The sequence below is a fragment of the Trachurus trachurus genome (assembly GCF_905171665.1).
Source record: "Trachurus trachurus genome assembly, chromosome: 11".
Taxonomy (NCBI): Eukaryota; Metazoa; Chordata; class Actinopteri; order Carangiformes; family Carangidae; genus Trachurus; species Trachurus trachurus.
In genome coordinates, this window is record NC_139904.1 from 20424921 (window position 1) to 20445659 (window position 20739).

The 20739-nt window shown below is 41.8% G+C and overlaps 2 protein-coding genes across 3 annotated transcripts in view; one reads left to right on the forward strand and one right to left on the reverse strand.

Moving 5' to 3' along the window:
• The window catches only part of ctnnal1 (catenin (cadherin-associated protein), alpha-like 1), a 46787-nt gene extending 32892 nt beyond the window's left edge, over nucleotides 1–13895 (forward strand). Inside the window, exons 5-19 of one of the 2 annotated variants that reach the window (XM_083982666.1) lie at nucleotides 256–345; nucleotides 604–774; nucleotides 1560–1760; nucleotides 2820–2906; nucleotides 3276–3434; nucleotides 4050–4142; nucleotides 6080–6230; nucleotides 7281–7318; nucleotides 7407–7457; nucleotides 7774–7928; nucleotides 8357–8405; nucleotides 9002–9058; nucleotides 10431–10550; nucleotides 11216–11299; nucleotides 12241–13895. In XM_083982666.1, the coding sequence (XP_083838792.1) occupies nucleotides 256–345; nucleotides 604–774; nucleotides 1560–1760; nucleotides 2820–2906; nucleotides 3276–3434; nucleotides 4050–4142; nucleotides 6080–6230; nucleotides 7281–7318; nucleotides 7407–7457; nucleotides 7774–7928; nucleotides 8357–8405; nucleotides 9002–9058; nucleotides 10431–10550; nucleotides 11216–11299; nucleotides 12241–12411 (1677 nt within the window). In that variant the 3' untranslated portion in view covers nucleotides 12412–13895. The other variant, XM_083982667.1, reaches the window with a different exon arrangement.
• A 142-nt stretch (nucleotides 13896–14037) lies between these two features.
• Nucleotides 14038–15923, reverse strand: abitram (actin binding transcription modulator). The gene is made up of 6 exons (XM_083981655.1): nucleotides 15726–15923; nucleotides 15499–15550; nucleotides 14864–14993; nucleotides 14663–14739; nucleotides 14513–14582; nucleotides 14038–14428 (listed from the first exon to the last, which is right to left on the reverse strand). Exons 1-6 carry the CDS (start codon nucleotides 15814–15816, stop codon nucleotides 14291–14293), a joined length of 558 nt encoding a protein of 185 aa, XP_083837781.1. The 5' UTR covers nucleotides 15817–15923; the 3' UTR covers nucleotides 14038–14290.
• Nucleotides 15924–20739: the final 4816 nt, after the last annotated feature.

Here is a 20739-nt window from a genome sequence, read left to right on the forward strand (position 1 = left end):
CGTGTGCGTGTGCGTGTGCGTGTGCGTGTGCGTGTGCGTGTGCGTGTGCGTGTGCGTGTGCGTGTGCGTACACTTGGAGCGGAATCAGTCACATTTGTGTTGCTTCATACCAGCATGAAAGAGATTTACTGAATAATTTTGATTTTTTAATGTCCCACGGACACCCTGAGAGTTCCAAGAAGTTGTAACGGAAGTAAAGTCACCCATTACCATCTTGTGTGTGTGTGTGCATGTGTGCGTGTGCATACACTATAGGACTTGAAGGATGAGAAGAAGAAAGCCCGGATGGCAGCAGCCAGAGCAGTGCTGGAGAAATGCACCATGATGCTCCTCACAGCCTCCAAGGTAAACTGTGGGTGAACCTCTGGGCAGTTTTTATAGATGGTTTATCTCAAGCTTAAAGATTTAAGGCCTTCTCAAGTTTATTTAATTTCAAGGCTTCTCACACACAGTCATTGGCATTGGTATGCAAGTCACACAGAGCTAAAAAAAAATCCAAAGGGGAGTGAATCATTGTATTTGAAAAACATTGGAAATGATTGACTCTGAAGAAAGTATAAGAGGCCACGAGCTCTGACATTTGGCATTGAATTCCTTCCCAAGACTTGCCTGAGGCACCCAGATTGCGAGTCGGCGCGAATCAACAAAGATGCCGTTTTCCACCGAATGCGCTGCGCCCTGGAGCAGGTCATCGAGATAGTCACTGAGGCACGGAGCTGTGGGGAGAACAAGATCCTTCCTGCCAGCATCTACAACGGCATCAAGGACTTCAAGGTAAGATTCGAGAAGTCGGTGCAGTATGGAACGTTAAAAACCTCAAGATTAGTGACGCTCGTCTGGCGCTTGTTGGGCTGTGAAGTTAGGTAATGGTCCTCTTGTGAGCAAAGTGTCCTGCTGTTCAAGACTCAAGAAAGGTTTCAGCTCCGGCTCTGAATGAGTATCGATTTTTATCTTTCATTTTTATTCTCGGTGGCAGCGTTAACACCACATTCACTGCTTGTTGTAACAGCTTCAGATGTGACTCACACAATCAACATGGGATGTATCTGTTTTATAATTCTCTTAATACGATTGTGTGAATCACCATTAAACCTACATCAGTCTGACTAATCATCTCTCTCCTCCTTGTGCGCTGGCATATGTAAGACATTGAACATGTGGGGAAAAAATATATTGAAGACACATTTTCCATTGGAAGGAAAGTAGAGGAAAGGACACCCCCACCCCCACCCCATTTAATAAATGGCGCTTTTATGGTTGTGTACTTGAGACACTATTTTGAAGAATTTATTATGCCCCTTTGATGGCCCAAGGTGAGTCTAAGGCTAAACCCATATTCCACACTACTGACCATTTAATAATGAGGTCAAGTACTTTTGAATACGATATTAAATTATGTTTTACTCCTCAGCATGGCAGTTAGTAAAGCTCTTGCGTGTATTGCTGCTTCAGTCACTTCCCATCTATCCTCTCACACACTCTCCCCCATTCCCAACCCTCCTCCTCCTCCTCCTCCTCCTCCTCTTCCTCCCTCATTTCCTCACTTTCCACTCATGCAGTCCAGCGTGGAGTGCCTGCGGGAGAACCTATACTCCATGCCACCCGAGAGCATGGGCAGCCAGCTGGAGGCGCTGGTGGAGCGGACGGAGGATTTCACCGACTCGGCCTACACCAGCCACGAGCAGCGGCAGGCCATCCTAAGTTTGTGCCAGCTGGTGCGCCAGGACACCCAGCAGCTGATGCACGTCTGGATTGAGGCGGTAATGCTGGCACAAGCTTGCACAGATGCACACACGACACACGACACACAAACACCCACCCACACAGTCAGGTACCTACAGGAATATTCATAAAAACATATGCCACCATATGGAGAGTAATTATAAGTACCTCATCTGTAAGACACTTGTAAAACGAAAGCTTGATAACAAGATGCAGAAAAGAGATGCTGAAGGACACACATACATACTGTACACACACACAAACACACACACACACACACACACACACACAGAAAGAAATCCATCAGACTCAAACCTATACAGACAAACCCCTGCACATTAACCCTCCCTCACTCAGTCATTCACTTTGCTTTCATACATCCCTCCCGGAACAACACATCATAAAAAAAACGCCCCAGTAACAGTTTTTACTCTGGCTCTTTTGGCTTTAAGGAGAAACATTGTGATGTTTAATGTCTTGTTTCCATTCAGCAGGATCTCCTTGGCCTTCAGAATAGACAGAGTTATGAAACACAAGTCATTATGTTGCAGTTCCTCTCTCTCACTCTTTTTTTTTTTTCAGTGTGCTCAAAGTACACACTAGACTGCTGCCACGTACGGTGGGGCCTCTTCTAGCCTTTGCGATTGAAGGTCTTCAGGAGAATTGAAAAGACCAGAACACTGCAGTGTTGTGAAATTGCAGTGAAAGCCTCTGAATGTGCAAATAATCAGGGGTGTTCTGCCATTTCAATTTGCGCTCTTGATTCTCATTGTGGCTGTATTAGCGGTATGCGTATATATATATTTGTTTTGGCTGCGTTTTTTTTATTTCAGCTGGTCTGAAATTTGGAAAATGGTTGTGCAATATTTAAATTGAATAATGTGTTTAAATCATTTCATTTAGATCGAAACATAACAGGTCACGAATGTAACTGGAGAGTCGAACCCAATTTTCCATTCCAGTCTCTTTCCGATGCATTGTCAGAGACTTTCAGATAACAATGTAGGTTTTGTGTGCGTGTGTGAGACGGGAAAACCATGTTGTGTCTCATGCTCTGTTCCCTCCGTCTTGTCTCTGTCTCTGTCTCGCTGGAGCAGCAGTCTGTTCACGCCAAAGAGGCCACAGAGGACATGGAGGTGGCCATCCTGAAGACATGCCAGAGCGTCGGTGACCTCAGACGTGAGGTGAGCAGCGGTCTGCCTCTGCTCTGCCTGTCTGCCCTTCGGAGTCTGAGTAGATGTACATGAGTTACAGAAACAGATAGGCCTGACGTGAATGTCTCTTTCTTACTGTTCTGCACCTGTAGCTGGCTTCTCACTTTTCCTTTCCTCCCCATCACTTCTCGGCTCACCCTTCCTCTGCTGTCTCTCCGTCAACTCAACTATGTCACCCTGTCAGCTCTTGTTTTTCTTCCGTCTACACCACCTCTTTAAAATCCGCCCTCATTCTCGCCTCTCACTCACTCATTTTCTCTTTCTCTCTCTCTCCTTCTCCAGCTCCTATAACCGCCTCTTATTCTTATTCTACAATTTCATCTTTGATTCCTCCTCCAGCTCCATAAGGTGGCAGTTGGACGGGCCTCAGACTTGCTGAAAGTTCACGGAGAGCAGTTGCCTCTGCGGGCTCTCAAAGCTGCAGGCGCAGAGGGAAACCTGGAGGCCGTGGCGGAGTATTCACGCACGCTCACCGAGCAGAAGGAGCAGCTGGTGGAGGTAGGCGGAGACGGGAGCAAGGCAGGAGGTGCCACCAAGTAGAGGTGTTCAACTTCAACAAAAGAATAGATATCTGTATTGAAGGTTAGATTTTTCCATATTTCTCCATAATTATCAGACAGCCGGCTATAGGTGAAAAAGTTTCTCATGAGTTCGGAAGTTGCTGAAAACACATTGAAGTTCCCCGGCTCCCAGCATCGTGCTATAAAGCAGCTGTTTATGCTGGCGAACCCACGGCACTGGAGGTGAATGGAAATGTAGAGTACACTTCATCCGACCTCAACCAAATGAAAGGCAACATGTGGTTTTGTTATGCAAATATCGCGCAGAAAAAGACCACACTCTGGCATGCCTCTTCTAGTGGCCCCTAACAAACAAAATGGACTGTTCAGTCTAAAAAGAGCCCACTGTGTGAGGGTATAAGTGCTCTTTTGGAGAATGTTAAGATTTTATTAAACTTTTTCCCAAAGATGCAGATTTTCACTGTTATCTACTCTCACAAAAAAAAAAGCCAAACCACCACTTAAGCCTTGGTGGACTAGTAGTGATAGTAATTTCTTGAAGGATTGGAAGCACGTCCATTCAGCGTGTATTTCCTACTGCGTTTCATTCCAGACCTGTCGGCTGTTGTGCCATGTGTCAGGGACAGAGCCTCTGGAGATTACCTGTGTACACGCTGAGGAGACCTTCCATGTCATTGGTCCACAGGTAAACATTAATCCTCTTAACATTTTCTGTCTGGATTGTTGTTTTTAGGTAAGTCTTAATATCATGGCCCATTGACTTGATGTGGGGAGGAGAAGTCTGGAAGGGTGCGCAGGTTAACTTTAATGAAACCTGAGACGCATTTTACTCAATTCATCACTTTTATTGTATGTCAGCGAAGTCAAACGGGTCTCATGGCGGTTTGGGAGTGAAATCAAACCTGAGTAATATTACAGGTGTACACAATCGAGAGAGAAAATAGACAAATTAGATCACGTCTCTCCCCTGTCTACCTCCCACACCTGCCGTCATTTTAAGATAGTGGAGAACATGCTGTCCACCTAGTCCCCCTATCTCAGATCTAATTATGTTTGCTCTTGGAAACCATCCATGCCAGTAATTATCCAGCAATGTAGAATGTTCCTGTCCTGAGGCGCTAATGTCAGGCCCCGCATGACTCTGCAGTAATGACTCCGCTCCTAAGTTCAAAGGTCAATCAATCAATAACACTGCAGTACAGGGTGGCGGTGGTGATATCTCTCTGTCTGCCCAAAGTAATAGAGGGTGGCCTAGAGGGCAATTGGCTATTAAATACTACACTGTAGGGGATGGTTATAGTGTGTGTGTGTGTGTGTGTGTGTGTGTGTGTGTGTGTGTGTGTGTGTGTGTGTGTGTGTGTGTGTGTGTGTGTGTGTGTGTGTGTGTGTGTGTGTGTGTTTTTAACACTTGTCAAAATTCAGTTGACCAAAATCTTATTTAGTGGTTATTTAGAGTCTAGAGACCAGGCGTGATTGACGATACAAGTTATGTAACAACTGCAGTAAATGGTAAATGGAATGGACTTGCACTTACAGTATATAGCGCTTTTCTAGTCTCTTGGACCACTCAAAGCGCTTTACAATGTAATGGTCACATTCACCCTTTCACACACATTCATACAGCACTGGGCATAGTGCAGGAAACTAAGCATTCACACACATTCATACCCCGATGGACACATCGGGGGGCAAGTGTGGGTTCAGTGTCTTGCCCAAGGACACTTCGACATGTTGACTGGAGGAGCCTGGAATCGAACCACCGACCTTCCAGTTAGTGGATGACCCGCTCTACCTCCGCAGTGTAGCCCCACATATACACATCACATCGTTTGGGGCTGAATTCAAAAGCACAATTTTTTTTTTCTTGATGAAATCTGCATTTTGTGTACCAAGTTAATATCATTAAAAATTCTGCATGTATTCCACTGCTATGCAACATTACAGATGCTGCAGCTTAAACATTAACCTATAAGGAATTCTATATTTTTGGTAAGAATCATTTAACAATATATATATATTTTTTTTTTAATTTTCAAGAGTTAACTTTTGTCATTATGACTCCAACAGATCAGAAGCATCTCAGAGTAATCTTTTGTTTGTTTTTGTAGCTTTTAAACTGCTGATTCATGTCCCCTGCATCAGGGTCAATTAATCTCCTACCTGCATTTGTTTTTACTGGGGACAATTGTGAGTGAATGGTAATGGGTGTAATGAGCGCTACAGTGGAGATGAAGCTCTGATGTGAGCCCCACGAGACTGGAGTTAGATATTTTACCGTCTTGCTGTGCATGTGCTGATTAAAGAAGATTATTGTCAGAGAACTGTAGCTCACTTAATTACCCACAGACCAGTGAGACGGCAGCCTGCTATTCTTCAAGAAAACCAGGTTACAAAGCTTTTAACATTGCTAACAGGCATATTAATGACTTGGGTTTAGTTATTGTCTACTGTTAAAATACTTTTTCATCTGTTTTAGGAGAAAATAATCGCCCACTCGTTTTATTTTGTATTTTAGATGGTTTATATTTACATCACATCACTCTCTGTCTTTTCCCTGCATGATATTTCATCTCTGTTTATGATTCCTTCCTTCCTGTCAAAATCCTTCACACTCTTGCACAGATCATCTCGGCGGCTCAGACGCTGGCCCTCCACCCGTCCAGTAAGATCGCCAAGGAGAACCTGGAGGTGTTCTGTGAGGCCTGGGAGTCGCAGCTCTGCGACATGGCCCTGCTACTGAGAGAGATCAACGACATCTTCGAGGGCAGACGAGGTGTGTTTCTGTTCAGTTAATGCATTTTGGAGGGTCGCAGCGGTAGGACAGACAACACACACGCTAAAGAGGCAGAATGTGCTGTCTACGGCATCTCACCCTGAAAACATCACATTCTCTAATGACTGTGAATCATTTTCCACCTAAGAACTTTGAAATGTTAAAATTGAGGCAAAGGAGCATGAACACAGGATTCATCATCATAGACTGTGGGAAGTATTTTGTGGAACATCAATGCCATTAAACACTCCAGCACTCCCTCCTCCTCTGTATACTCTTTTGCTCTTTTCACCATTGTGCCAGTTGCCTCAAGTGTCTAAGTCATGGTCAGCGCCTCTTACAATCTCAGCTGTTTGTGTCATCGCTGACAGAAAATCAGATAGAAAGTACATGTAGCTATTCAGTTCTAAGTAATGACGTGCATATTAGTATCTAATGTGTATTTGTCCATGTATGCACAGTGGTTCGTACAATGGGGAGTGTTGCATTTAAGTGCTGACAACCATCAATGTGCTTTCACACACTGCAAGTCTGAGAAATCTCAGACAGTGGGGTGGGGGGTGTTTTGGCATATTTTCAAGACATGGCTGCCCTCACGAATGTGACTTACATAAAGTTCAGTAAATATTTTGAAGTGTGGCTCAGTGGGTGAAGGGCTCACATCGATCACGCTGTTGCATTACCGTGAAGTCAGGATGACCTGTAAAAGTGTTATATGGACACTGGAGGGTTTTGCTTTTATCATTTTAATCTCTCTCCATAAACATGACAAGTTTATCATCTCTGCAGTCGACTGAAATGAACCGTGTTGTTCAGGTTTATGATGAAAGATAAAAATGTATCGAATTTCATCATTACTTATTTCACATCATTTCCCACCCTAATTGTCTGAAAAAGTCTGGATTTCTAAACACAGTATAGAAAGAGATTTTTTTTTTACTCTAACTCATCCAGCTTTAATTAGATGTTATTATTTAATGTTTTCAAGCTATTTTAAATTTCTGATCTTATGTTATAATGATGATAATCCCAACAACTTTCTGTTCCTAGGAGACAAAAGACCTTATTTGTCACTTCCCCGACCTGGGGTGAGTATTACACCAGCCATCCTCATTAATATTGCAATGATACAATAGGTTGTGATCATCTGATTTTTGGCACTATCTTTTCCCACAGAAACACTCAACTAATTTGAAGACTGCCAAGGCTGTCAAGTTGGATGCAGAGGTAGCATACACCACACACTCCTCTGGCATTCAGTGCAATACATCACGTCATGTCCTTGCACCTCGTTCTGACAGCAGTATATTTATCTCCAGGAAACTTTGTGTCACTTGTTTCAAGAATTGATGGTGTTTGTATTCTAATAGGCTGCAATTTTGCCGGCCAGCAGTTTTACACAGGCTGAACCACCACAGGAAGTGGGATTATGCTGATTAGAGAAGTTCTGAGTGTGTTGAACAAATGAAAAGGGCTCTGCTTGCTAATATACATTTGTATCCATTATACTTCAGTTTTTGCCTCTGTGTGTATGTGTATGCAGGAGCAGACAAGCATGGCCAAGCTGGGGCTGGAGCTCCGTCTGCTGTCATCAGACGTGGACACAGAGGTGGAGAAGTGGGAGGAACAAGAACATGATATTGTTCGGCAGAGCCAGAGTCTGGCCAGTATGGCCTACAACATGTACTTGTTTACCAGGTAGCTTATTAGCCTCTCACAGTACACAAACACACACACACACACACACACACACACACACACACACACACACACACACACACACACACACACACACACACATGGTCTGATTATGTATCTGAAGCTTTCTGAGCTGTTACATTCATTTCAGAGCTTAACACTGTAAAGCCTCTTAAGTATCCACATGAATCTCTTTAGAGGCTCAGTGCTAACGAGATTCTCGAGCTCCGAGCTATCGATACATACCAGACCGGGTTCGAGGTACTGACAAACCTGACACGACTATGACTCATTCTGACAATGAAATTGTTGCAGTTCAGCAAAGTTACAGCTCTTGTTGATTGCTCTGGAGGTATTTTGTTCTGATTCATTTTTCTCATCCATATTTCCTTTTCTCATTTTCTCGCTTTTTCATATTGATTCCCCAGAGGGGAGGGGCTGTTGAAAACAACACTAGATCTTTTTCATCAGGCTGAGGTATGTACATCCATATCCACTAATCTCCCCCTCTCTCCACCCTCTGCTCTATTTTCCCCTCCTGTTTTGTCAAAGTTGTAAATGGATGCACCTGTTGTTCCATTAAACTGAAGCCATACTGGGGCTCACAGATCAATAGTTCAGTAAATTCCAGTTTCCCTTCATTTGCTACCATCTTTCAGATCTGATGGGGACTGACAAGGACTTATCAACATGATGGAAATTTAGAGCAGTATATTCCTGTCTTCCTCGGACACATGGGGGTGATAACAAACAGGGTTACTCAAAGGAGTGTATCTGATTGAATTGGGATCATTGCCAATAATGTGCAGTGCTTTGTAGAATCAAGGCCCAAAATGTCAGCCAGGATTTATTCCATTTGTGGTGAGCAGGGGAGATAAGAGAAGAAGAGGAACGAGAGGGGAGACGGGGAGGCGTACTGATAAGAAGCAGAGAAAAAGTAAAATCTCATAATATTTACTGACTGTACTTTTCTTTTGCTTTTGAACGGCTTTCTGGTTGAAGTTTAAGAAAAGTTTTACTTGTATTTATTACGTTCTATTATTTTTGTTTTCTTTTTGTGATTCCCTCTGAAGGTGCTTTCTGAAGAGGGGCTCCAGCTGTGCTCATCTCTACGCACCTTCTCCACGCAGGTATGGATTAATGCAATAAATCTGTCTCTGAAACACACATACACACATAGATTTTTGCACATAAAGCACCTTTAGGAAGAAATCTAATGCATCTTATAAAGGAGAAAGAAGTTTTTTTGTTTAACTAGCAATAAAAAGAGTGCAGTGGAATATTAAAAAACACAAACTTATTTTCACACCTATCCTTTATTAGATACTATAGATATACTTTATTGATCCCAAGCTGGGAAATTACAGTTCATTATTCTCTGCTGGAATCTGTTTTTACTATTTATAGAAAGCTGCAGAACTCAGTATAGAGGTAGATAATGGTTAAAATGAAGCCAAACAGAAAAGAAAAGTGTTTTCTGCTGCAAAACCATCTGTACACACACAGGGGCACCTGTGCCCCCGTTCACGTTACGCCTCTCTCTCTCTCTCTCTCTCTCTCTCTCTCTCTCTCTCTCTCTCTCACTCACACACACACACACACACCCATATCACCCACTCTGGCATGCCATGGTGCCAGGTCCGCCTTTATAAATCACACAGTGAGAGCAGGAAATTAAGGCTGTCACACACTTGCACCGTCCTCCTTTCTTCCGACTTGAGATCCAGCAAGCAAACGCACCCTCAGCGCCTTCCTTCCTCTTGCCCTCCACCAACTTCTTCTCTGGGCCCTCCAAGTTTAATTACATGGCTCTTTTTTGACAGCCATTAACGACTGCCATTTGTCACCGCCGTGTCTGTTCGTGTGCATGTTTGTGCACTTGTGCAGAGGGGGATTTAGGGGCGGGGGGAGTTGACGGCGACCGCCCAGGACTAATTCATAATCAGGAGGCCCCGGCTCTTCAACTTGCCTCACGCTTTCTGATTAATTACATCAAACAAACAGGAGTTAATGGAGTCTCATAGTCCTATGGCACTCAACACACTTCTAGCACACCTGTGTTGCTCTCATTGAAAATTATAAAGCTATTTATGCAAATCAGCTTAATAATTTTTAATTGAGGTTTAAGAGGTTTTGTGTGCCCCTGTCAGTCATGAACAGTGCTACCCAGAATAAAAGGGCTTGTGTTTTTAGGTCATTTGTGGCCTTGTGCATGTATGTAACAGTAATAGTTTGAAGGCCCCGGTGTCTGGGGATTAACTCAGATGGATAATAGACTGGATCATGACCTGGCTGTTGCTGATGGATTACATCAAGCAGCACTACATTTTAATTTATTTTGTCCTCCTTTTTTTGTATTAAACCAGGAGCATTGTAAATCCAGCCCAGGAAATCTATCAATGTCTGTACATATTAACCCAGTCTCTGGGGATAATACTATCATACACTGTTTCTGCTGTCCTGACGTCTCCCTCACTTCCTCTGTGTCTCTCTCTGTTCCAGCTAGTTGATGAGGAAAAGTCTGTGGTGATGACAGAGATGGAGAAATTGGTGCCGTTATGCCAACAGCTGCAATCAGGGGCCAAGACTCCTGTACAGGGCAAGACTGCCACCTTCCAGAAGGTACCTACACTACGCCTGCAGCCTTTTTATTCTGGCTGGTTTGTACAGTTGTTATTATGAATACGACAAGTCTGTTGTGTTTGATACTACAAGAGTACTATCAGACGGAGTGCACAGAACAGGTTCACTGCAGTATCTTTTCCAAAGGGAGTAATTAGCTTTGACAGCATCAAAACTACATCCCCAACAACATATGGGCATCGGTGGAGCACAGAGCACACAATAGAGCATGACTAACTGTGTTACTTCATCACTGGCTTCGGCACAATCTTTGAGTGATCTGTGAATAAAGCCATTATTGAACACAGGGCGCTAGATTAATGAGTGTCTATGAGAAATTAATGAGCATCTTGGGCAGGGATGAGCTGCCTTAGGTCACCTTGTAATAAAGGCGAAGGTTGGAATCAAAAGGATGGGATGAAGAATAGCGCTTCCACTGCTGATTAATGAGCGGCTCTTTGATATGTATTTGCTCCCATCTCTCTGCCTCTACATCCTAATGTTCACTTTATCATTCATCACCAACAACAGAGTGTTTGTCAGTGTTAATTTATATTGCTGAATGCGATTTAGATGCGGTGTTGTGTTTCTTTGTGCTAGTACATTTGCATCTGTTGTGCCGTCCCCTAAAGCAGTGGTGTACAATTTTATTTCTGTGTCTGCAGGTGGAGTTGTCCATTCAGGCAACTAGAGGCATCTTGACTGTGGTGCTCGCCCTCCTCCCGTTCTGTAACAAGCTCAACAAAAAGGTGACAAGTCACTGAGTGAATGACACTAAGAAGGAAATCTACCAATATACAGTACAGTATAGAAAAAAGACCTCCGAAATATACATTTAATGATTTAAATAAGCAGTAACTGATTTTTTGGGGTATGTGGGGGCAGTGAAAACAAGGTGTAAACACAACACTGACATACCACCTTAAAGCTGCTGTATGTCAATTTTGGGGGGATTTTTTTTTAATTGAAAAATTTAATTTTTTTAATCTGGGGCTGTCAAGGATATTTGTGGCCCTTTGATCCACTCGAGAGTAAAGCAGCACATTTATGCATAGTTGGTGAACAGCCTCACTTTTTTTGAATGTTTTCCAAGCACAGTGAAGAATGCAAAATGGTTCCATACACAGGTAGATGCTTCACTTAGCATTGCCTTGCCCGCTGTAGTCCTGCTCCATTTTGATTTATTGCCTTAGTTAACTGATGGGTCAATAGGGCAGTGAAATATCTAACTGATAGTAAATGTTGAAAGACGCCCTCTACTGGTCCACAGCGTGAACTACTTCCCTGATTTGCTCTGACTGTAAATTTTGGAAACTTTTTTTTTTCACCATGTCTGTTATATCTGTTATACAACTGTTGTAGTGGGTTTCATTATCTTTTCAACTGAAAACAGCTGCCAACGTCTTTAAAATTATGCTGATGAGAGTGATGAGAGCAAATCAAGACCATTTAAGTTGCTGGTTGTAAGACAGGTGCTAAAATGTCCCATTAGGTGGAAGGAACTGCAGTCGTGTGATAATTCTCTCACAATAAACAACCCTTTTTACTTACTTACCAAGTACTTGGTTAATCATTAATGTAAAAATGTTATATAATAGTAACTACAAGTAATTTTTTAATAGCTAAACTTAAGTTGTTAGACCTTTGTTCATATTTTGTGGCTTTCCATTCATTTTTTGTCCATGTGCAGTACAAGTCAGAGAGGAGTAGTCTGGGTTCTCCACATGACTGGAGAGAAAGGCAGGACGCTTCCACACCTGTCAAGGATGAGGGAGCTCTCAACAGCAAGAACAGCAACGGCTTTGGTGTCAAATCCTTGGAGCAGCACATGGCCGGTCTCAACCTGCTGGAGAGCAAATAAACCAGGAAATAGCCACCTCTCTTTCTGTTCACTTTTCTCCCTCGGAGCAGCACATAGTCCACCTCACCTTTCCGGAGAACGTGTAATCCAGGATATACTTTACTCCCCTCATCATCATGCACCCACCATAGAGTGGGCCAGAGCTGTGGGGTGCAGGTGGTTGCCTTGGGTTAGTCAGAGTTTGTATTTAATATCCGGGGTGATAAATTAAAGCGTTTACTTAGGAAAAAGCAGATCCAAGCTCTCTGCTGCAGCAAGGGGCAGTTTTACCCCAGGGTAGCAGGTTACCTGAAGCACCAGATTCACCCCGGTCCACAAGATGGAGACAATCAGCCAGCAGCAAGACTTTGCCATTAGCAGTGTGAGCCTCCTCACAGAGAGAGGCCTGGCACAAGTCTGGTTTTTGGAATCTCTCTGATCACAAATCAGGAAGGAGCCCCACTTAATGCTCAGCTCAGCCATGCATCTGTCTTCACTATGTGCCTCTGCGTAACAAACCTACTTGCTCTGTGGTGTTCTGTAAACGTGTTGCACATGTTAGCCAAATACAGTATAATAATTAAAAAAAAAAAAAAAATTGTGAAATGGCTGAACCCCCACAATGCATGATATCATCACTGAACCCTTGTGTTGGAATCTCCTACAGTTAATGTGCCATAGGCTTGTAATGTTAACACTTACTGTAATGTTAGCCATAGTGGTCCATTCACTCCCTGCTCACCGACACTGGAATCAGCATCCTGTGCATAATTAAGTATTTAAAAAAAAAATTGATTGCCATATGATTCATGTCTAATTTTCTAATTACTATTGAACATTCCCCATGTGCCATGTTAGTAAGAAAATGCTTAAAAAAGGAAATCTAATTTTAATGCCAAATATGATTGTCCTTATGAAGACGCTGTGATCTCCAGCTTCCTACTCGTCTGAAATATAAAGCTCTTAGTCCTCCAGTGTTAATGACTGGAGACATTTTTATTTGGGCCTGATTTTTCACGAAAATCGGCTGTTTAATATTCATTTGATCATTCAGATGTTTTGGGTAAGCTATGACCTTTATAATGTCCCAAGTATTATCAAACCATATTCTGTGTAAACTGTTACTCTTGAATTGAAACGATCATTCTGAACTAGCAACTGTGTCAAATGGAGCCTTGAAGTGTACTTGTTATGAAGACTATCATTGTGAAGCTGCCTGGTAGACCAATATGTATTAAATGGTATAAGGTATGTATAATCTGGTACTTGAATATGAATATGAATATATATATACATATATATATATATATATATACATACACACATATACTTTGGTACTAGGAAAGGGTGTGATAATGACTGAAATGAATAACATGCATTAAGCTTTAGAGATGCTTTGTACTGTGTGAGAGCAGCTAAGGATGCTGGGTATTGTAGTGGCGCTACAGACGTGAAGAAATCATAGATCTAGTTTTGGATCAAATATTGTTTTGACAATTGAAAGGTTAAAAAGTGACACATAAAAATAAACAATATTTTTCTTAAATCAGTGTTGTTTGTCATTATTAACCGTATACAAAAATAATTACAACTTGAGGGTTAGTTTTGTAAGTATTTTATTATTTAACTCAAATGTCATTCTTTCTGCCATTCCCTTGTTCAAATGACAAAAACCAAACAATAAATAAAGCACTTTAAAGAAGAGTGCTTCTTTAAACCTTCATTAACAATGAAAAACACTGTCTTACAGTCTAAAGACACAGTGCAATGCTTGCATAAATAACTGCAAGTAAACGTCACTTTCCGGGACAGCATCCACAGTTTTTCCCCAACCTGGTTGGATTGTGAAGAAGATGAACTCTTCCAAAACAGTTCAACAAGTTCAGGCCGTAGACGCCTGTCAAGATGGTTGTGATTCAGCAACATTTCGTTTGGAGACAACGCTCTCAAACTCCTCTCTGGTCAGAAGATTCTCCGTTATACTCTTGCTCTCCTCAAACTTTGGCAGGATGACAGCGATGTATCCTTCAGTGAATGGCTGTTAAAATTTAAGAGAGCAAACATTTCAAACTTGTTCATCATTGTTTTACTAACACAAACTGTAAAAATGAATGTCATTTACCTTTTCTAGCAAAAGTGCAGGTCGTTCTAAAATATTCTCATTGACCTCAAGAAGACGGCCCCGGATGCAGCTAAAAGGAAGATAAATTGCATGAGCCAGATAACACACAAGCATGCACAGTGTATGTTGAGAGACAGAATGTTTCCTCACCTGTAGATGGTGTATTCAGTCTCATCTGTGCATGTTATCCTGCACAGTGGTGCAAAATCAGTCAGGAACTGGCCGCCCTATGATGAGGGGAAAATGGATTTTGAGGCACTTAAAATCAAAATTACCATAAACAAATGTGTGAAATGATGCTACAAAAAGAAACAAATTCCTGCACATTGACCAAAATCATCTGCAACTTACCCGCTTGGACTTCCCAGACACTTTGTTGTTGAGCCGACTGCAGCCATTACTGATCTGGTAATTGATGCTCTTGATTGTCCGCCCATGCTGAAGGATCGGATGTGTCTCAGCTAATGTGACAACGCATAATCTGTAATCACAAATGTAAAAGTGAGCCTATAGGGATGTACAGTATACAAACAGGCTAAAGTGTCAGCTTGTAAATCACACAAGTGAGAGATAAAATAAAGTAAAAAATGTGGGAAAAACAAAGTAACATTTTAATAGGAACTATCACACTGAACATTTCCTGAAAAAATCAAACGTCCAGTAATACCACCTTTGTTGTGAATTGAATCTGCTCTGTGTTATTTTATTGGTTTGAATTAAGTATTTCTAGAAGGTACTTCCATAATAGCCTAGATAATAATAATCTGTCAACACAGAGCATTAGTAACCCAAAATACCCAACACCCTAGAGCCACAATAACTGAACAACTGCAGAGAGAGGTAGTGCTAGTATGCTCTAGTAGGGATGCTAGAGTCCCTTCCAGGGTATTACAGCACTGTTTCCATGTCACCATTAATTGAACTATCATTTGCTTGGCTAGTCAATAGTTGTCACCACTTGATGACGAGGAGCTCACCACTCTTACCTGTTTGAGTGCTGGAGGATGCAGTGGTCCTCACACGGTTTCCCTTTCATGTCTAAACAAGACAATAACATTATTTTCAATGCATTTGTAACAATGTCGATGCAATCAAGCTGGCAAAAACAAATATTTAGCTCTCTCACTCATTTGGGTGCTAAATTCACCAGATGTTAGCCACCTCACACAGTTAGCATCCAGAAGCGTTTCAGTAACGTTAACGTTTTATTTACCTGCTCTGTACCACCGCGTGTAATACCGGTCAATAACCGAAGGCGCATTTCCTTCTGTGTCTTTCTGGTCCACGCTATGTTCTGTATCCATCAAAACGTATCCACAACACGGCTTCCGACAGGGAAAATAACTTTAATTTAAGAGTAAAGTCTTGTGATACCCCACGACTTGCACGACTTCGCGGACAACAATCCGCGTGACACTTAAATGGTCCGTCTTTCAAAAGCTCCCGAAACTTTCAGACGCAAAAGGTTCCGGGGATTTATTTTTTATTTTTTCATTGTGGATTGAAGAGGTGAATTCAAAAGGTTAGGCTACGAGTCTACGACGCATGAAAGTAAGTCTTCATCAATACAACACTCTAATTTATTTGTAGGAACTTGATTGATGCGAAAGTTTGTTATTTGGCATTAGGGTCTACTTTTGAAGACAGTTCCTGCGTTATTTGACAACCATGTGTGATGAACCTTGTTTTAAATATTATAAATACCCCCCCCCCCCCCGAAACAGAAAAAAAAAAACACTGAGCTTATCTATGTTTAGCCTACTATATTTTTTTGATTAATCAGATGAATTATCTGGTAATGCCATGTTATGGTTAACTCTAGTAGCTATCTAGTGTGTAATAACAGTTTTCACATTGCCCACTAGATGTCAGAGTACTGCTAACAACTACAGGTTAGGGGTAATGTGAAAACCAAAACCATGGTGCTCCTAAGATGCCGTCAGAATTTAATTAAACCTGAATATCTCCAGTTTAACATTTTCATATTCAATTAAACCACATTAATCACTGTGTAAACCAAGTAAACAGTAGACTATAGTTGTAATGTCTCTTCACAGCACCTATGGTCGTCTGTTTAATTTCTATTCTTTGTGTTATGAGTTTTTTTTGGTTTTTCCTTGACTCTAATGATTTTTACAGATGTCAGGTAGACATATAAGTATGTTGAGTCTGCATCCCCATGGATTATGTAATGCAGTGGATTGAGAGAGATTGGATGCACGAACGCAGGAATGTTCCCTCCCTGAATCTGACAAATATCCCCTCTCTGACCCAGACCAATCACATACCGAACATATCTGGCTCACTGTTGTACTTGCACAACGTGGACAGTGCTGAGGGAACATTTCTGGGGAACTGGCGTTGGCATGAGGCAGATTAAGTAATTATGACTTCATCTTAGTCGCATAATTGAGAAAAAGAGTGCAACAGAGAGAGAGAGACTGGGCTGACATTTGGGGGCACAATGACTTTTCCATGTATCTACTCACCACTACCAAGACTTGGAAAGTTTTGCTTTCGTAATGAGTTTTTCCATTACTCCTCTGTCTGTGGTAGGCCAATGTCTGCAATTAATTCAGAGATGAAACACAACACCATTGTGGAAAGAGCGGACACAAAGGGAATGTCATAAAAGTGCAACCTTGCATCAGACTTAAAACACACTCATGTCGGATAAACAATGCATTTTCAATATGATTTAAGAGCTTTACCTGTGGTTCTCTTCCAGAAATTTCAGACAGCAAACGATAGCTGCTATTAGGGCAACAAAAAATGCTTAAATTGCCTGAATCCATGCAGCAGGATTTGTCATAGACCTTAAATCTTATGCATATGCAGTAGGTCTCGTACATTAGCCTTACTGTCAGAAGATGCCAAGCTGTGAAAGCTCAGTAGTATGTTTGACAGCTTCTCAAATCCCATTGTTGCATCAGAGGGAAAATGACCTGCCGTGTTGACGAGCACATGGCTAATATGCAAGCAGCACATGTGTGTTTGTATGTGTTTATGAGTCTGTTCATAGCCTATATATATATCTGTCAGTCTGTGTACATTTTCAACCTTTTAACTACTGCATATTTTTGAAATGAAACACACTTCATCTCCCACTCAAGACTGAACTTTGAGGTTCACTAGCTGGCTGTCAGACAGGCATCTCGAGTGTCTCCAGCTGCACAGACGTCCGTATGTGTGTGTGTGTGTGTGTGTGTGTGTGTGTGCACGCGATACACACGTAATGTAGCTCCACGTCAGCTACTGCTACAGCAAGCACTATTCTTCTCTGGACTGTTGTTTGGCTGTTTAACTCCAGCAGTCTCTCCCTGCACATGGAAGATGTCCAGCTATCTGTAGATGGTCGTCTGTGCCAGAGGAGAGCCTCATAAGGGAAGACAGAAGTTCGGACCATGGGTGGAAAGATGCCTGAACAGCTTATAGAATACTTTTGCCTTTTTCTTATTCTTAGGACAGGATTCCCCCAAGTAAAGTTATCGGCAAGGATATTTAGGATTTCACTTATTTTAGGCGCACTTTTATCTGACTTTTTTCTAAGCATAAGAGACCGATAAGATATTTCAGCAGTATGATGCAGATGGAGAGAATTTGTTGCAAGAGAGGGGATTTCTACTCTTCTCCCTAAGTGGTTCATGCAGACAGGCTATCAGTAACACTTTCGAAGGGGAACTGCATGCAGTACAGACTTGCCTTCAGTATCACATAGTTAAATAAATGTCTAGGAAAGTAGAGAGTGGTATGCTGCACTTTAAAAAAAAAGCCTGACTTTTTCCTGGAAAGCAACAAGGCACACACCTGCATTTACCATTAAACAGATAGAGTTATATGCTGCCAAGATGCACATTGAGAACCTTGATTCATTGGGATATACACGTGTCAATAAAAGCACTGTGTTTCAGGGTAACGTCTGTATTATTTTAAGGGCTGTCAAATATGATTTGTGCCAGAGAATTTTAGTGAGAGCACATTTAATGCCCTGATGAAAGGACAAATCAGCAATGGATGTCACAACCACAGCCTCGTAATTGGTTAGTCCCTTGAAAAGTAGATGGAAAAACATGAAGCTGTCAGTGTCACTCTCCTGTCAGTGAAAATTTGCAACGGCACAGAAACCCAAGAGCTCCTCCTGACTGGTCTGATCTGGTCGTTGGAGGTCCAGTGAGCTATATAAATGTCATGTCTGCAGAGGAGTGATATCCCTCTGATAAGCTGGTCCCACGTCACGTTATTATTAGCCTTCTCTGTGGTAATCAACAATCAATCATGTCAGAGCTTTTCTGTTATTCCTGGCCTCTCTCCAAAGGGAGCAAAGGCCTCTCTGACAGAAAAAAATGTGCGTGTGTGTTTAACTCAATAGTCAGTCATTTTAGTGAGTACACTTTTCATCAGATAGTGAAGCTGCCTCCCTTCGCAACAATAACAATAAACTATAATAAAAATCAAATTCCAACTCGATTTATTGGCACCATATGGCAACAAAACTACTGTCATTAAGCTAAGTCCCATTATTTTTCCATGACCCTTTTGCTCCTTTGTTCCACTTTTGTGTTAATAAATTCACGACACGCATATGTGGAGACCAGTGGAGATGCAGATGTGTCTTAAAAGAATAATTTTTTTTTCTCTTCAAGAGATCAAGTTGTTTTGTAATCTTTGTTTTAAACTGAGCTACCAGGCTGATGGCTCTCAGTTTACTTTTAACATGATATCAACCTTGTCAATATGTCCTATATGGCCTATTCTTCTCCACACATAAAAATACTGATAAGTCATTAATATTTTAAGTAGTACTTTAAGTACATGTTTACTTCCACACTGAGAAATTCTGAATTGTGCCTTGTGCTCCATCTATGATCGCCAGGTGTAGCCTACATTGCAGGTTATTGAGATGGCTCATGGAGAAAACATCAGACAAAGTCACAGACTCATGATCGAGTTTGTTGTGCACCAAAGTTGGCAACTTGGAAAGGTTTAATAGCCTAGTTATCTGTTAATGTTGTTATAGCTTCTGAACCACCAGGAGCTAACAGTGCTAGTGGCTTTTGTTCTAAAGAAAGTGAGAGAGCTGTGAGCATCAAGATGGCTAGAGTTAGGACTTCCAGTGGCACAAGCTACGGGATGGCAGGACAATGCAGGCAAACTTGAGGTTAGGGTTAAGGAGGGACATGGAGGGGGATATCGAGAAAAAAAAAGTCGGCCATGGCGACTTGGTTGGAGGAACACGGCAATTCCGAGGACAATGTGGCACAGCGCTTCTCTTGGACCCTTTCGAAAGGTGAAAAGGTCACGAGAGAAGTTGTGTCCAAAGAAATAAGTGAACTAAAGAAGATGGTTAGAGTTAGAGGAAACAGCAAGACCCAGGTGCAATTTAAGAATCTGTATAGCAGATCAGAACAGTTAGCATAGCTAACATATTTTATTTGTTATAATGTTGTTAGCTTGCAACGGGATGTGTGGGTGTTGGTGGTGATGGTTAATGCCGATTCTGGGTCTCTATACTGACAAGCTTTTTAGTGTGTTCTACTGAGTCTACATCCCCCAAGTTGACAGGATTGGTTGTGTGAAGCCCTGGCTGTCAGAATCTGTTTTTATGAGCCTGTCAGTGGTTCACTGCAGTTACAAGGTGGAAATACAAAGCAGTGGTGTTGACTGCTTCACTCATGATATGTTTTGTATTATATTTAAAAACACCATATGGAAATGTTAACAAGGATAAAGAAAAAACCTCAGAGGACAGTGTCATAAAAATACAGTAGTTTGAGCAAGAGAATGATTGACAGAGTATGGTGAGATTCAGTAACTTAGACATCTGCTTCAGATAAAAGAACAAAAAAAAAAGAAATCAGTGTTTTAGATCAGATGTGAGTGTGTGTTTACAGTACATGTGTCAGAGAACGGGATCAAATGTCCCTGGCTGCAGTTGAGGTTGCAGCTACGTCTCTCCTCCCAGAGCCAAAATACGAAATTAACATTTTTGCACTTTCATGCAAAAATGAGCATGCTACTCTTGGTTCCTTTAAACCTCAGCGTTTGAGCGACACTACGTTTTCCCCCAGTGCAGACATCATTTCGCGTCGACCTCTGAGGTGTGAAAACTAAAGGAAGTGGTTAGAAGTGGTTTGTTTCAACTCTAGAGAGGCAGCGTAGGTCACCCTACTTTAATCTTCCTTGTGAACCGTTTGAATGTCCAGTGTGAGAGATCACAAACTGGTTGA

Excerpts from the sequence above, each read along its gene's own strand:
- abitram (XM_083981655.1), bottom strand. The coding sequence starts at position 15,816 with ATGGATACAGAACATAGCGTGGACCAGAAAGACACAGAAGGAAATGCG. Across the intron at positions 14,994-15,498 it reads ATCCTCCAGCACTCAAACAG|ATTATGCGTTGTCACATTAG; the intron begins GTAAGAGTGGTG and ends TTGTGATTACAG. Across the intron at positions 14,583-14,662 it reads ACTGAATACACCATCTACAG|CTGCATCCGGGGCCGTCTTC; the intron begins GTGAGGAAACAT and ends TCTTCCTTTTAG.